We start from the raw sequence: 17,681 nt of genomic DNA, 5'->3' as shown, positions 1-17,681 counted from the left end.
CCTCCAAGTTTAATCTCAGCAAAGGGACATTTACGATTATAGTTAAATTGTCTGGTTCAATGACATAGTTATTATTGCTTTACACAATAATTCAATTATTTATATGACTATAAATTGAGTTACACTTGGCAACACTCTAAAAATATATTTTTTTGTACAGTGACATGTGTGGTCGCTTTCTCTTTCTCGTCCGAGTTCTTGAGTAGGAGCGGCTGAAGAACGGGCGTCCATTTTGCTACGCCATATTGAATTTGGTCGGACATCTTTGGACGCCATGTTTAGTCAGACATATTTTATAAACATTTTCGCGTAAATTTCAAATATTTTTCGGCCTAAATTACGAACTTTTTTTTCACTGAAAACTGTGGGTTCGTTTGCGGTGTATATCGCTACGGAAAATTCTGTGCCAACGCGTCTGTCCATATTTGTCTCCTGGGGGCAGTGGAAGCTTTGTTAGAAGATAAATAGAGGTAAATTATTTCTGTGGAAAACATTGCACTTTTTGACATATCGTAACAAGTGTTTAGTATTTTTTTTTTGTGTAATTACACCGGTGGATGTTGTTTAAAGGGTATGAGAGTGAAGGTCAAAAGGTTGATTAACGATGAAACCAGTAAGTGGCGTGGTTGTAGTATAAATACGTAATAAAACCAGGACGGACGGAGGCCCGGCCGGTCCGACTCTCGCAGCGGCTCGCACCTGCATAACAACACAGTTATTTCATCTATAACACATCCTGATTAACAATGCTTAATATGCGGGGGGCATCGAACTTTGCTTTATACCTAAAATATTTTAAAAACCTGTATCTTTATCCATTGACCTGGTATAGTTTAATTTTATGTTCGTTACTGTTTAACACAAGAATTTGATTTTCTCAATAATCCCTACGAGTATAACAAGCTCATAACAGTTTATTTTAAATTAATTATTTAAAATAAGTGGACATACCTACTCATGATCCACTAATTTGCTGTCACTTTTTATTTTTCATAATTGTGAATTCTGATAAAGGAAATGTTTGTACACACCCAAGCAAAAGAACATGTTCATACTGCCATAAAACCATACAATTTATTCAATTATTATTGAAAATACATTTCAAACAAAGACAAAACAATTTTGTTTGTACAACAGATAAGAAAACAACAGTTTAAATATTACTTGTTTACATTTAACTTGATAATTTTGTTGTCATTTCATTGCAAAAACAATATTTTTGTAATGCTAAAGTACTAAATATAACTATTCTTGTTTTAAACTTGTATTTAATATTATGTTTTATAACAGACATTAATATTAATGGTAATTGATTTTTATCATGAAACCTTAATCATTATGTATCAGTAGATATTCATACTTTTAAACACAATTACTTTTCTGTCTTTACATGAATAAAGGCTTGTTTTCTCAGAACCTATTGAAGTATCAAGTTTATATTGATATTTAATACATAAGCTTAGAGGTCAATTATACTTAGCATTTATCCAAGCATAATGAAGCAATGTTCTTGGTCAGAATAAATTATATAGCTATTTGAACCTAAGATGTGAAAAATTACCACTGGTCAAAAGTAAACCAGTTAAAATAATAGTTAGTTATTGAAATTCAGAATACATTACTATGTACAAAAAATGATATGTTCTTATACTTAGGAGAAAATAATAAAATCTATGAATCACAATTCACAATATTTTTCCAACCTGTAGGAGCTTGGTTATTACTTTAAGTTTCCTTAAGGACATTGAGTATCAAAAAGAAGCCTAAATATAATTATTCTCTCTATAAATGGCATACATCTTAAAACATCAGCCTTATTGCATATTTATTTAATTTATTAAAATAGTTTTACTGACAGTACATGTATTCAACAAATTCTCTTTATTTAGGTGTAATAACTAAATACAAGAAATCATAATTTATGTTAACATAACTTAAACTGTATGTAGGGACTAACAGACATGTTCTGATTTGTATATTTGTGCTGTTAATTAAGGTTCAAAGCCTAAGGCACATGTATTGTTTTATATTATACAATTATTGCTTGGTGTTATGGTGAAGGAATAACAGTGACAATGAAAACAGTATTTTGTATACTTTTTGAAATAGTATAGAAATATAAACAGTGTAATACTTGATTTTAACAGTGTGGTTGGCAGCCCTATGAGAAACAACTGTGAGCAAGTCACTGTAATAGTTCCAGTTTGAATGTCATTATAGGCAGAGGCAGCATTAGGGAAGGCGATCCAGGCAACCATCTGGGGCCTCGCGCTTACAGGACCACAATGCCTTGGAGGAACTTTTTTTACTTTCATTTAGGGCCTCACATCCTTTAGGGCTACCATTGATTTTGGCAGTATAACAGCATTGTTAAACTTTAAGTAATGTCCCAAGGTAACAAGTAGAAAGTAGTAATTTGTAATTCAAAGATCTGTTGCTAATTATGGGCAGGTGTTGAACTTGTCATGGCTACTTATGCTAGTTTAAATACAACAGAAACATCTTAAGTGTTTGCAAAAAGAATTCATCCTGACAAGTGGTTTTCATTTGGTTATATATTGTTATAGTTGACATGATATTTTTAATATTGTTTTTAATTTAAATATAGGCAAAGTGAAGAAATGTTTGTCCATTAGTAAGAAGAGTTTATTGTTATTTAATGAGTGATCATAAAGATATTACACTCCTGTATTCAAGGAATCATTTTGTTCATCTTGTAATTTCCTATCTCTAACTTTGTGCACTGCATTATCATACCAAATGCATGCCCATACAAGGGTGGATATTTGTCTTAGGTCTACGCACACAGTTTACCTCTGCAGAATTTAATATCCACACTAAAGCCCAAACAAGTCTGTATTTTCAGAAAACTGGTCTTATATGTCTTTATTGTTGGTTAACCTAGTGAAAAGTAGTACTTATTTACTTCTTTTTTTTATCCACATTCGGCAAAGTGGCTTTACTGCACCTGCCACCTGATGTTAAGCAAAGTGAAGTCCAAAGAAAATGCCAACCGTCAAAAGATACAAGCATCCCCAGACGGTCGCCACACTCATGCCAACCTGCATAATTGTTTCTTCACGCTCTGCTTAATACATTATCGCCTAATATAACGGAATTGTGGACTACCTTATCATTTCCGGCATTAGGTGCAAAAGGGGTGAAAGTTGCCACGTAGTCAAATATGCAAATCCATATAATCTGGTCTCAAGTCATAACTTTTCATATATGCAACTCCACCCAGAGCTAAAACTTTGAATTACAAAGCCCTCTGTTAGATTACACTGCGCTCTTTACCCTGAGAATTTAGATATTAGAATTAGCTTCTATAATGTTCAGCATTTGACGTTTGACGAATCACATTAATATCGCTTCGATATCTTTTATCGTTGTGCACGTAGTTCCGTGCAATCCGATGTTACCGTTCTGCCATAATAACTTTTTATAAAATGTAGTTATTATTATATGTAGTATGATTTACTAGTGGAGTAGCGTAGTTAGGTGGGAAAGAGGGGGTGGCGTCCGCCCCAGGCGGCAATTTTAAGGGAGCGGCAAAATATGCAAAAAAACATTTTTTTTTTACTATTGCATGCTCTGTACCGGTGCCTTGGGCGCCAAATTTTGATTCCGCCTCGGTAGGCAAACACCCTCGCTACGTCACTGACTTACGGTTTTTTAAACAATAAATATTATTCTTGTTTCATCAGCATTTGAATGTTTCACTTGTCTTACTACCACTTACCATAATTTTTACGTACATTGCGCGGTGAGCTTATTTCCGCCCTGTAATACAATATCCGGAAATTGACAATTTTTTTTTCACATAATTATAATAATGTAAGCTAATAATCAAACTTTGAAATGAGAAATAGACTGAGTTGATTCCTCAGCGTACAAAAGACAGATTTATAATAGCCAGTTTTGCGTATTTTTTTCATAATATGATCTTACCTCTTATCCGAACTTAGCCATATGTACGTATAAATATTATTGGTTGCAATGTCCATGAAACTAGAACACAGCAAGGCTTGCATAATAAGTAGATACTACTTGGTTGGAATGGACATTACGACAGTATTTACCATTTTTTTTTCTTTTTTTTTTATAAGGGCACGGCTATGTGTGTCCACTGTACCTGAGCCATGAGCAAAACTTAGAACCCTTGGAAATATCGGGCGATGGACATCACAAAACACCATATCACCTCTTGGCTAGTTCCCCAGACTTTGCTATCGAAATGTTTAAAAAAAGAAATGTATTAAGTACTTATAGACAAATTTTGGGTAGAAAGAATTTATCAAAATGACAAAATAAATATCACACCTGTACCCGATAGGGTTAGGCAGACTATGTATGATCTTGACATACTACTTTCGTATTATTCACTTTTATTAATCTCTTCGTGCATTCCTGCTGGTTGACAAACTGTTCCTTTAAAATATTAATAATTTGGTTTCGGTTTGGTCGATCCGTACCAATATCCACACTCGGTTAGCGACAAAATACCAAAATCGTTAACAGATAATCAAATGTTATCTATAAACAACGGTATGCAATTACTTTCTGTCAGTAAACTATTAGCAATATATTTCTGGTGACCTTCGACAGAGGCTACGTTCCCTCGTTGGCAGTTTTTGGAGCAACTACAGGAGCACAATGCACATGCTATTATTTAGGCGACATTTTGGGAGTAGTTTTAGGTCTCTTTACGTAGCTTCCTAAAGTGTGCTCCGTGAAAGTTGTCAGAGTTCCGCGAAATTGTATTCGTCATTCTTCACATTAACTCAAACTATAATATTTTTTCTTAAAAAATGATTTTTTGTTCTTGTTTTAAATTGCATTGTATCCTTTATAATTGTTTGAGGCAAAGTTCCATAACAAAATAAGGCTTTGTTGAGATATCTGAATTAAATATTTAGGAACCGCTGTTCTAACCATTTACCATCGTCTGCGGCCTTCTTGGATGTGTTAGCTATAATACTATATTTGTTGCAGGCGGTAGGAGCGGCTAGGGTTCAAGATGATGAACCAGGAGATCATGTGCGAGGTGGAGATCGGCACGCACGGAGCCATCGAGATAGATGGCGACGACCATGTCGGTGTGAAGGTCAGTATACCTAGTATAGGTCATGATAAACAAGTGGGAAAAGAGGGAGGGGGGATTCAAACCGTACACAACTGTCACACGCCATCTTTAATATATCTAACTGCATTTGATCAGCTTCGCACTATCAATAATAAATACTAAGTAGTTATCATATTAAATTTAAAGATTAAGCTCATCTGTTTATATTCGAAGGGAAATCGAAGTAGTATCATAGTAAAGATAAGAGGTTTATAGGAGTAACATAATATTTCTCGAAGCTTAATTTCGGCCCATAAAATGATGGAAGTAATCCCGAAATCACACTTTGCATGGCAATGGTTTGACCTAGAAACCGAATATTGGCAGTCATAAGTTTTACAGCCTAAATACGGATTTCTATTATGTTCATATTGTGGTGTGGTACGACCGAACATATTGCATAAGTAATTCAATATTTATTTTTATATTATTAAAGCTGCCAACTCGGATTTCTTTGGTGTTAATTTTTGAGTGTAGACTAGGCCACTTTGGTCACAACATCAAATGACTTGATGGTATCCCGCCTCTTATGTAAAAACGGACAAGACAGAACAATAGCTCAAATAACGAATAAAAACATCTGTATTCCAGTACGAAGAGATAGAGGCCGGTCAATACGAGGAGTACATCACCGACGACCAGTACGAGGAGGTGGAAGAGCAGGTGATCGGCATGCAACATCTGGAGGAAGGTGCGTGACGTCATATTTGTTTTTTTTTTTTTCACTACTGGCGGTTTTTTTCTCGTGGTAATTGCATTTCGTGTCCAAGGGGATGAGGTTTTGCTATTTGATGCATAGCTCAATTGTACCGTTTGTTAAGGGTTGAAGTCTAGGTTACTGACACTAACCTGTATACACTAAGTCTTGTCGCATCTTTAGTCATAATAACAATAAGCTTATTTAGTCATGAGATTCAAAAGATGCAAATAATAACAAATCTGTGGAATAAGATAGTATTAAAAAAATGAAACCCATCATGCTGCCCTAATGCGAGTATGGAGATTTTACATACCTCTTGAATTATGTAGAATCTTAATTCAAATTGTTTAAATTAATTAATGAGACACAAACATTTATTGATTCAATGCAAATCTAACAATGTATCGACGTGTCTTAGGTTGCTTAGGAGGTGATAAGTGAATGGATACGAAACCATTTTTACAAGTATTTCACAGTGTACTAAAGTAGGTACATCCCTACTTTATAAATAAAGTAACTATAAACAGGAATTTTATAAGGATTGTATGTACATAAATGTATGAAATGGTAGGACTATAGGGATTGCACTCATAGGACTATGATTCCAAAACCATAACTTCTTTCCCGTTCCATTATATTCCCTTCCCCTATCTTAGTCCTTTCTAATTATATGAGTGTTTCTCAAAATAAATGTACGCAACGAAATAGTTTTATTTGATATATCGAATGTATTAAGAAAAGAAAAAGACAGACAATTTTGTAATTTTATTTCATGAAAAACTATTTCGTTACGTATATTTATTTTGAGAAATACTCATATCCTTGTGTAAAAAATAGAGAAAATGAAAAAAATCTATGGATTATATCCATTACAATTCATATAATTTTATTTTGAAATTTTAAAGTTATGGGTAATGGATTTCTAGGTCAGGAAACATTGGGGTCTTCTCAAATACGATTTACTCGGGATTGGATTTAACTAAGCTAAATATTTGTTACGTTGATCCCACATTTTAGTGTAATAAGGGTGGAAGCAAATAAGTATATATAAGTAGAAGTCATCAACATACCTCAAATTCCGCAAAAAAATACTGTTTTGCGGAATATCAACAGAAATTTAAAAAAAAAAACACACAAAACACTCCTCACCATCACACACTCGAAGCACTGTTCGATATTGATCTAAAACATAAACACTAATCAATAGATAGCAATATCATCACGGTTTGTGTATGTTGGAACGGGGTGGACACGGTCCATACACTAAGTACTCAACGCTCGTATGTCGGCGATGCTGACAGATTTTAAGATTTCAGTGGGAAGCGAGGAGGTGATACTGCCCGGCATATCGGGTGAGGAGGTGCTCAACCCGGCGGCGGACACGTACGACACTGTCTACCCCCAGCCCGCGTCCACTAGCAGGTAATATCAACTTAAAATTATTACCTCGGTGGCGTAGTTGTATTGCATGTCCGGTACAATAGCGCTCTGAGGTCCTGGGTTCGAATCCCGGGTCGGGCAAAGTGATATTTGGGTTTTTTCTGCTCGGTATCAGCCCCGAGTTTGGAATTTGTGCACGATATGGCGATAGGCTCGCCCCCTATCACATCATGGGACGGAACATACTTGGCGAAAAGTGGGTGCCCTGGTTGCGCCTCTGCATACCCCTTCGGGGATAAATGCGTGATTTTATGTATGTATGTATGTAAAATGATTGCCTAATTCATTTTCTGTAGAGCATATAACTGGTTTGCAGAACAAAATTCTATGTTCCAATTGCTTATTACATTATAAATTGCCAATGCACGCAATTCGCCATGTTTATATATATTTATATTCTTTTATTATTTTGGGTAACCTTGTCAGGTATACCATTGGTTAGTGATGTTTAATTTTTTTGTACGTGCACGACAAAGTTACCACATTGCACCTGGTTGTAAGTGAAGTGAGGTCCCATAGAATGTTGACGAGAGATGAATACCCCTCGGCAGTCGGCACAATAGCAGCCTGTTAGAACCGGATATATACAGGCTGATCCCGAAACGCAGCACAGTTACGTGGGCCACTATGGCGGGTTTTAACATCTTGTGGTACGGTGGTCGCTATCCGGGAGTATATGAACAAGCGAAATTTGTATCCCAATAATTTACTTTTGTGCCATATATAGGCGCTGGCATCGTACAGACGCCGCTATAGATAGCTACATTGATTTAGAAAGTTTTGTACGAGCAAAGGCTTTCCACACGTGTGAATCCGCAAGCAACGCCTAGTATGGTATAAGCGTCAGACTGAATTCCTAATCAACTATTCTCCCCTTTTAACGATCATTGACACATGAAAATCATCTAACAGAATATAATATCTAAAGATGACTCCCATATGGTTTGTCTGTTTTCTGGCATTTACGAGAACGGATTTTAGCTGTGTACGAAATTGTTAATGTTGTATTGTTAAATTCCAGAAGTCGGGGACGAGGCAGACCCCGAGGGAACGCGAATAATGCAAATAACATTCACCATTTGATGCCCATCGGTATGATAATAATATACTATAGCATTAATATTTAAAAAGCAAATTAATACACCTTTACAGTTCAAAAGCTAGGCAGACTTATCTTGGGTTGCTATTTATAATGGCGAATTCAAATATATATAATTTAAATTTGGAATTTAGAAATGCCAAGTTATGTCGACTCTAAATGTGAATGCAAAACTTGGAGTATTTTTCTGAATCATCAGCAGGAATATTTAATGTACCTTTCCTTTGCTGTACGAGTATGTGCTAATGAGCATCCATATTTTCCAGGGGAAGTTCCAATGGGTCTAATGGAGGGTGTGAGCAATAATCGTGGCACGGCACGCCGCTGGGAACAGAAGCAGGTGCAGATCAAGACCATGGAGGGGGAGTTCTCTGTCACCATGTGGGCCACGGGGGAGGATGATGGTATGTTTGTTATATTTATACATATGTTTGTGTTGAAACGCTTTGTTGATGTGTGTAACTTTATTTTAAAAATATTCATGTATATGGGCGTAGCTATGGGAGGTGGCCAACGATGATAATTTTTTCTGTGCCTACTAAATCTATATATATAAAAATGAATTGCTGTTCGTTAGTCTCGCTAAAACTCGAGAACGGCTGAACGGATTTATCTTATCTTGGTCTTGAATTATTCGTGGAGGTCTAGGGAAGGTTTAAAAGGTGAGAAAAATTCGAATAATTGCCGGGAAAATCCTCAAAACAGCATTTTTCTATTTCCCATACAAACGTTTTCTAAATAAAATGGAGAGTCAATTTGTAATTTATTACCGCTGCATAAAGTTCAAATTCGCGTGCGCGTTGGAGGATCTAATATCGCGTTCTGAAACTCAACAAAAGTGAAAGTGAATCGCGAACGCGACAAAATTGCATAGTCTCAAAAATACATAGTACATAAATAGTGGTCGGCTTCGAGAAACTCAATTTTAGCTAACTTCAGTTGTTAATATAATATATAACTCAAAGGTGACTGACAGTGATATATCAAGGAACAGCCCAAACCATTGGACGGATCGGGCTAAGACTTTACATGCATAAAGCTACTATGACGTAGGCATCCCCTAAGAAAGGATTTTGATAAATTCTACCCTTAAGGGGATAAAATAGGGGATGAAAGTTTGTATAAATGTTCTTAGATTTTCGACTGATTGAACTGAAATTATAGATTGGGGATAAAATTAGTTTGAACCTATAAGTACCGGGAAAATATGTAGCAAGACTTTTACCAAACAGTGGAATTTTATCCTGGAAAACACCTTCACGCGGGCGAAGCCGCGAGCAAAAGCTAGTAAAAAATAAAAATACGCACGACGAATATTGGGTGCACTAGTGGCGCCTCTGCCTACCCCATCAGAGAAAAAAAAAGGTCATTGACCACCTTACAAAAAAGCCATGCGCTTACCGAGATCCCGCAGGTCTTTCGGTAATTTAGATGGCTATTTCTTTTTTTGATCCTCTTGTGTAAGTTGTCCTGCCATCTATACAATTGCCAAGTACATCCAAGGTCGCCATTCCAGAACACGCTTACTCCAGTGGTTATCTGTTCTACGACATATGTGGCCAGCCCATTGTCACTAATGCTTAATGAAGACTTATATTTTCCAGATGAAGGCTCAAATCCCGAACCGGATCCCGACTACACAGAGTACATGACAGGAAAGAAAAACATATTAGGGAATGAGACAATGCCTGGTAATTATTTTTTTTCTTTATAGTAACTTTAAGTTTAGTCTTTTTTGTATATGTACTACTTATAATAATATTTTATTGAAATAAAAAATAGTTCCATACATCTAACTGACACACAATTTGATCTATTTTCTCTATTAAAGTTATATGGTAATTTTCCAGGATTGGACTTGTCTGACCCGAAACAGCTAGCCGAGTTCGCTCGGCCCGGACACAAGATCAGACTGAAGAAGCCTTCGCCGGAGTCCTCCGACAGAACTATAGGTAGGTACCAGATCAGTATAAATTCGCATTACCCCATTTGCCATTGGAATGATTGGAATGTTAGCCGGCTAACATGTCAAGCATTAAATAGTTGAAGTCAGTTTTGTCTATGGAATTAAGGAGCTAGCTTAATTAAGGTTGTAACAATATTCTATAGAAAAGTATAGGGCAGATTTCTTTGCTATTGCTGTCAGTAAGACTACCTAAATCCTATCCAAATCTTTGTATCGTGAATAATAATTTAACATTAGTTATTTTTTCCCTATAGTTTACATATAAAAACTATCGAAAAGTATATATAACATTCAAAATTTTTTTTGGAGTCTTGGAACAAGTAATGGACATTAATCTATAAACTCTTATATCCACAGCGTGTCCACACAAAGGCTGCACGAAGATGTTCCGCGACAACTCTGCGATGCGGAAACATTTGCACACGCACGGGCCGCGCGTGCACGTCTGCGCGGAGTGCGGTTCGTCTACATTACTATACTAATTTAAAACAATTTTTGAAGCATCCGCTGAATCGTGAGGTTTAGTGTTCTTACTTCCGTCCGCAGCCACGTATATGTGTCAATTCTAGACTAAATTCTTTTGATTTCTTTAGAATTCAACCCGCTGGGATATTCAGTTTCGCACCCTTACGTATTCTACTTCTTGCATTACTTATGTAAAAAAATATACGAGTGCATAAGGACTTCCTAACTTTTATTATTATTATTACTTTTTCAGGTAAAGCGTTTGTGGAGAGTTCAAAGTTAAAACGACACCAGTTGGTGCATACGGGCGAGAAACCTTTCCAGTGCACGTTCGAGGGTTGTGGAAAGCGGTTTTCCCTCGATTTTAACCTTAGGTAGTCAATATTTTCACTACTGATTACATTCTAGCATAAATAGAGATCTCTTATGCAGTGTCGGATTAGTTTTGTTTGTATCCACCTAGATTTAATTAGTGTAGTATACGCAACAGCGTACACAAAGAAAAATAATCCGTCTGAATAAAAGGCGTTACATGATTCAGCAATTTACATTTGAAGTTTTGTATCTACGAAATTTGCGGCGAAAAGGCAACATCTCGCACTAAAGTAAAGTTTGTGATGTTACGTAAACATAATGTGTATGTTTCTTCTATTGTTTTACTAGCAGTTCTACCTGACATTTAATTTATACAATTTATTTATTTCTTAAAGGATTTATTACTTAGTCATGAGCATCGTCCAGTTATCTTCGAGCATCTTTGAACTGTAACATGTCATGTTTCAGAACGCACGTGCGCATCCACACGGGCGACCGTCCTTACGTGTGTCCGTTCGACGGCTGCAACAAGAAGTTCGCGCAGAGCACCAACCTCAAGTCGCACATACTCACGCACGCCAAGGCCAAGTATGATATTAGATTCTAGTTGCTATTATTATACGGACAGTTCATAGAAAGCCGCCGATACTTTTGCGCAAACGTACAGGCACGCATGAATGGCTCAATGACTAGATGTCAAATAGCCATCTGGCTGACTGTAAAAAAGATAACTTTTTTATGCAAGGCTGTAGACGACTACAGAGTATAGCGTCTATCCAATCACTGATCATTTTAACGCCCATAATCGACTACTCCTCTAACAAAAACATTTCAGTCACAATTGGCCCTTTCGAATGAAATTGATATCAACCTAAAACAAGTAAAATTTACAGAATTAAGTAACAACACAATCAATTAAATTTATTACGTATTACCTACAATATTTCAAAAATTCCAGGTCAAGAAACTCCCTGTCTCGCAGCGGCGGCGGCGCTTACGAATCCGCTCGGACCACGCCACAATTCGTTCAACTAGAGATGTCCCCGGACGACTCTAACCCCCAGCTCATATTCTACACGCACGAGTGAGAGTGAACAGATTGTGTGTGTGACTGAAGTGCTGCTCGAAAGACACGTGTCCGAATTCGGCTCGGAGGATCAAAAATGATGTAATCGGATATATCCGGTTCGAAGGATCACAAATTGTGAAAGACTAGTGGTTGGACAATATATCCAATACTTAGGATCCAAAATTATGTTAGGTTATATGGTGCTGTAGGTCTGTTGAAGGGTGTAGTTTTAGAGCTCTGTGGTGTAAATAGTTTTTTTTATTACTTCGGAAAGGAACAGCTGTGCACAAAATATACGCGTGGCGAATTTTAATCGGATGTACGTTTCCAGAGTATAAGAGATAGGTAAATCTAATACTCTTGTTGTGATGATGATCTTGATCGATTTTTAGTATTATAGACATTTCAACTCCACATTTTTAGTTAACACACTTTCAACAGGCGTACAGACGTTAAAAATAGCATTTTTCTAAGGATTCTGTGCAATGGACATTTTTAGATTTAAAGAAATGCGCGTCGCTCACGTGAAGCGCCCGCGTCTTACGAGACTTCCAGATTTTGTAACCAAAAATAAATATTGGGTAGATGCACCAGTAATGGACATTTATTTTATAACAAAATTATTGCACATCAGTTATAACCTTAATTTTACTAACTGTTTTCTTTTAATGAAAGGTGTAGGATGTTTCCTTGGGCAAATAGACTTAAATTTTGTATATTATTTTATGCACAAAACCACTATAACGGGTTTTTAAAACCTCCATTACTGATGCAATGACTCCATTTACATTTCGTTTCCATATCATATTATAAGAATTAGGTTTTTCAATATACAATGTAGAAAATGAATTTCATATTTTCTTTTACATGCAATTTTTAGTTTGAAAAACTTTAAGTCTCACAGAGTAACAAGCAGAGTGATAAAAACTTTAAAAGTAGGCGCATTAGGACAAATGTTTGATCCAATGAAAATAAGCTATAAATCTTAAAATAAAAACAGGATTACTCACAAATTTTTTTTGTTTTGAAGCATTTAATGTGAGGGCAGAAAGTTAAAACACTCATTTAATTTTACAAATTGTAGAAATTTTTTAAAATATTTACATATCTCCAAACTCTATTTTATGGGAAAATTAAAAACAAATCACTCTGCAAATCAATATGTATACTCTTAGCAGCTGTTTTGAACTGTCTGAGTAAATGTTATTCAAGTATAAGTCTAGCTAATACAAGCCAAACTGTCAACTAAGCCCCAAAATAAATTGATATTTATATTAGCTAACTAACGGGCGATTTTATTAGCAGTCATTTTCAATAAACGATCCTAATGGCTTTTTTTTTAGATCTATCTCAAAAATGGACCAATCAAAGCTTTTTCTGACATGCTCTCAAATGAGTTATTTTGATAGGTTCACATCAGAATCGGATCGAAGATTGAGATTGGGATCGTTTATTGAAACGGCTGTAAACAATCCAAACCGCTATCTTCGGATCGATGCGAAAATGGACCAATCAGGATGAATTTTGTATATTAATTATTTGTATACGTACTTGACTTCTGATTAGTTTATTCTTAAATCGATCCCAATATATCGTTTGCAACTGTTTATTAAATTGCGCTCTATTGTAGCGGATAGCATTTACTTGGACGTTGTGAACAGGCCCTTAGCTTCGCTGAATATTGTACTAACAGTCATCGCCAATTTTCGTCAATTGGAGCGCGGGGGCGCCTTAATTATACGCTTACTTACTATATGTACGTCCGTGGCTCTGCGTTAGTTATAATTTTCGTGTGATAAATCTCATTTGCCGAGGGTATGCGGGTTTGAAAAGAATTACGCTCATCTGGCATTCGACAATAATTTGATTCGTTTTTAAATATATTTATGGTGAAAATTAACTGATTGTATTTTACAGTAGTGATTTTATACATAAATTCATATGCGATAGGTTCTGTGACGCGAATCGAAGCTACGGTCGTTCTAAAGGATTTACAGCGTATTTTAGTTTTTAAAATACAGTTATTATTAAGCCAGGACATATTCAACACTTACTTTGGGGGGCCGCGTACCCACAAGTTTGTACAGGCAAGACCAACAGACTGATTTTATCACATCTCTCTTGAAAAATCTTTGAAGACTTGTTATATACCTTGGCATGTTTTGTTTTTGTAAATTTTTGATTTTAAGCTTAAACACTGGTCATAGAATCACGGACATACATAATAATGTACATTTTGTACTGTAGATATGCCAAAAAACATTTGTAATTATAGGTTAACGTATAGATGTAAGTTTTTTTTTGTATAATGCGGGCCGCGTGCTCCGAATTAAGCATAATATGTTGAAAAATGAATGGAATTAATTACGGTCCATGTTTGTTGGTTTGGCAGCATTGTATCCAGTAATTTATGCATTAAAGTGGTGGAAAGGGATATTTATTTGGTCGTTAGTGCTTTTATAGTGAAAAAGTAAGGTTATAAGGTTTGATGTGTGTCTGTATTATTATCAAGATGTCTAGTTTGGTCCTTTTCTATATTGCAATGGACAATGAAGTCTGCGGTTGCATTGATTAATTTGCCAGTTTCAAATGTTTCTCATATTTTTTTGTGTTTTGTCGCACAGTGTTGTGTTCCTTTTCCTTATTTCTTTCTCTAAGTAGCATTTCACATCCCAATATATATAAAGGCTTCATGAAAATGTATTCCTGTCGACAAATCGCTGGCTCGTTATTGTTCCATGTTATAATTAATGTACAAACTAAATTGTATATACCTACCAAATGGTTTTATGTCCTTTTGAAGATGTTCAGTAATCCCGTAAGTTGGTAAAGGTGGAACCATTTTTTTTTATTTATACCAAAATAAAGATTTTCAACATCAATTTCGCAACATAAATAAAAAATAAGACTATGCAATAGTGAGCTGACCAAATGACCCCCTCAATTCCTCCATTGGAGTCGTATCTGTCGTTTTAACAATAATATCGGAGCACAGGCCAGATAATGTAAATGTTAAGTTTATAACAAGGGTTAGTGTTAATTGTCTGTTTAAGGGCCAACACGGATCAAATGGATTTATGCTGTTATTAAAATAGTGTCTTTATGCAAATTTTGATAAAGTTGAAAATAACTTAACATTGTATTGCCATGGTAGAGTAACTTCCGCTTAATGAAAAATACAATAGTTCAAAATAAAATGTATCCCATTGGAGTTGTCTAGGTGGTCGCCAGAACTGCGTTAACTGGCTCTCTTTAAGTAACCACGCCACTTAACTAGAACGCGACTTCGCTTATCGTCCCTTCGCTTCTTGCGGGGACACTCAACTTTTTTTTAAACTTTATTTGAATTGACTAGAGACATTATTTCATTATCAGCATCAAATTGTCGAACGTTCAGACTTTCAATTGATCAGTGAAAATAAAACCCTCTTATTCATGAAAAAGGTTTCCATTTTGAGATAAGTTATACACCATGCGACAATTGCACGGACTGTCTTATCGAATTAATATAACACGGCAAATTTATGCGTGGTTCGTTCTATAATAGGGAAGATGTAATATTTTCATTTTTTACTTTCATTTGAATGAATTTCGTGTAGAATAGATCACGAATATACAAAAGATATTAAAAACCTGCAATTTAAATGCCCAGTAACGTTACCTATCTCACTGGCCACGTTTGTTCGCCACTAACTTTATCTGCATCTTTCTTATTGACACGAGTGCGTTTTGCGAATTATACAAAACCTGTGGGGCAGCTACTGCGACGGTCGACGATGTCCTAACAGTTTTTTGTTTTGTCTCGTAATAGCTGATATAAAAATAGTGGAAACGATTATCTGATTAAGAGGGTGTTTGTTTTTATGAGATCCCATTTGCGTTAATTTTGGTCAATATTATTTTAGCTAGTTTGGATTCCGAAAATAAAATTTCACCTGTTGCTGCACAGCACATTGCGATATCATCATGCGAATTAACATAGTCAGTAATTAATAATCCTTGTTTTGTCACATTTTGCTTATATCACATAATTTTAGTGTGACAAACAATAATTAAAATGTTTATTGGTGTTCTCTAAAAATAACATTATGTTGAAGTTGATTTCTGGTTAATATACTAACCATAGTTAACGGAAATGGGGTTAACACGTTGACTGCAGCTCACATAAAAGTCGTGTTTTTTGTTTTAATCAATTAATTAATCGCAGTCAATGTGTTGGAACAGACTTGGCCGTTAATAAGTTTTTCTAATGACTGAAGTGATGTATATATCATTGGTTTTATCCTTTGCTGTGGCGGTAAAAGTTGGTGAGTCATGCCACAGACTATAATTTGTGATGTCCACAGCGATTAGGATGTAAAATGAAATATAAACGAAAATAAAGTGTAAATATTTATATAACTTTTGTTTTATTTTTTTATTGTATCTAGTTGTACTGAGGATTTTTAGCTGCATAAATAATGAGATGTCTAACGCCATGATTGCTGCTATTTCCAAAGTTAGGGAAAATTAAATCTTAAATGGTGAAGGAAAACATCTTGAGGAAGCCTAGACGCCTGAGAAGTTATTTATAGTAATTTTAAAGGTTGAAGTCTACCAATCCGCACTAGGTCCGTGTGGTCGACTAAGGCCTCAGTAGTAAAGGAGGTCCGTGACCAAAAGTGGGACAGTATAACATGGTTGGTATCCTATATACTTATAAGTACCCTAAATATTTGTTATTAAATAAAATTCCAGCAGGTGAAGCTCAAAGAGAATAAAATCAGTACGTTTTGGTGAAACCGTTATTTATGCTTTGTGGGCAAAGCTTACAGACGTGTGAAACGGCTCACATAAGCTGCTGATTCTCTTTGCTGATATATGGTTTTAAAATTTTCCATTTTTGTACTACTCAAGTAGCTTATACTACTACAAATTCTATTTGAGATTTCTATACTACTTATTTACGGCTCTGTATAATGATGTTTTGACCAAATTCTGTTTTTGTAACACCATATATAATTATGTTATTGATGTCATTAATGTAATTTAATTCTTGTAACGCGTACTTAGTCCTCAAGTCTTGATCATAGTAATGTTTTTATTTATTTTACAAATATTATATAAAAAATGTTACGATCCCTAGTCTTTGTAGTGTAACATCGATCATTACATTTTAAATTTATTACGGCTCTGGAGACAAGTCCATTGAGCCCTCGAACATTTCATTGATTTTAGTATTGCCAGATTATGTAATAGATACAAATACTATACGTTACTTACTTACAAGGAGCACCCTGGATATATTGGTAATTTAGAAATTAAAAGTATAGGTGAACTCCAAAGAATTTTAATAAGTAAAAAACATTATTTATAAACCTTAAATTTATGGTCGTTGCCCATTTGAGGAAAAAATCACAAAAATTCTAATAATAACGTAAATAAAATCATTGTATTTGATTTAGTTAATTTCATACTTAGTTTTTTTAATCACGAGACCCTATTTCATTTATTCTTTCGTGG

General features: G+C 35.3%; 1 protein-coding gene across 2 annotated transcripts; it reads left to right on the top strand.

Moving 5' to 3' along the window:
• The first annotated feature begins 196 nt into the window (after positions 1-196).
• LOC115456244 (transcriptional repressor protein YY1) lies at positions 197-16,580 on the top strand. 2 transcript variants are annotated; one of them, XM_030185228.2, is made up of 12 exons: positions 197-470; positions 4,996-5,107; positions 5,717-5,816; positions 7,142-7,247; positions 8,287-8,357; positions 8,631-8,768; positions 9,969-10,055; positions 10,215-10,316; positions 10,688-10,789; positions 11,049-11,169; positions 11,579-11,698; positions 12,069-16,580. In XM_030185228.2, the coding sequence occupies exons 2-12, from the start codon at positions 5,021-5,023 to the stop codon at positions 12,196-12,198; spliced, it is 1,164 nt and encodes a 387-aa protein (XP_030041088.1). In that variant the 5' UTR covers positions 197-470; positions 4,996-5,020; the 3' UTR covers positions 12,199-16,580. The 2 variants fall into 2 exon arrangements, with proteins under 2 accessions (XP_030041088.1, XP_030041087.1); XM_030185227.2 differs by having other exon boundaries at positions 7,127-7,247.
• Positions 16,581-17,681: the final 1,101 nt, after the last annotated feature.

Source organism: Manduca sexta, chromosome 28 (genome assembly GCF_014839805.1).
Source record: "Manduca sexta isolate Smith_Timp_Sample1 chromosome 28, JHU_Msex_v1.0, whole genome shotgun sequence".
Lineage (NCBI taxonomy): Eukaryota > Metazoa > Arthropoda > Insecta > Lepidoptera > Sphingidae > Manduca > Manduca sexta.
Note: the sequence above shows the minus strand (reverse complement) of the source record. Positions and strands in the feature narration are given on the sequence as shown.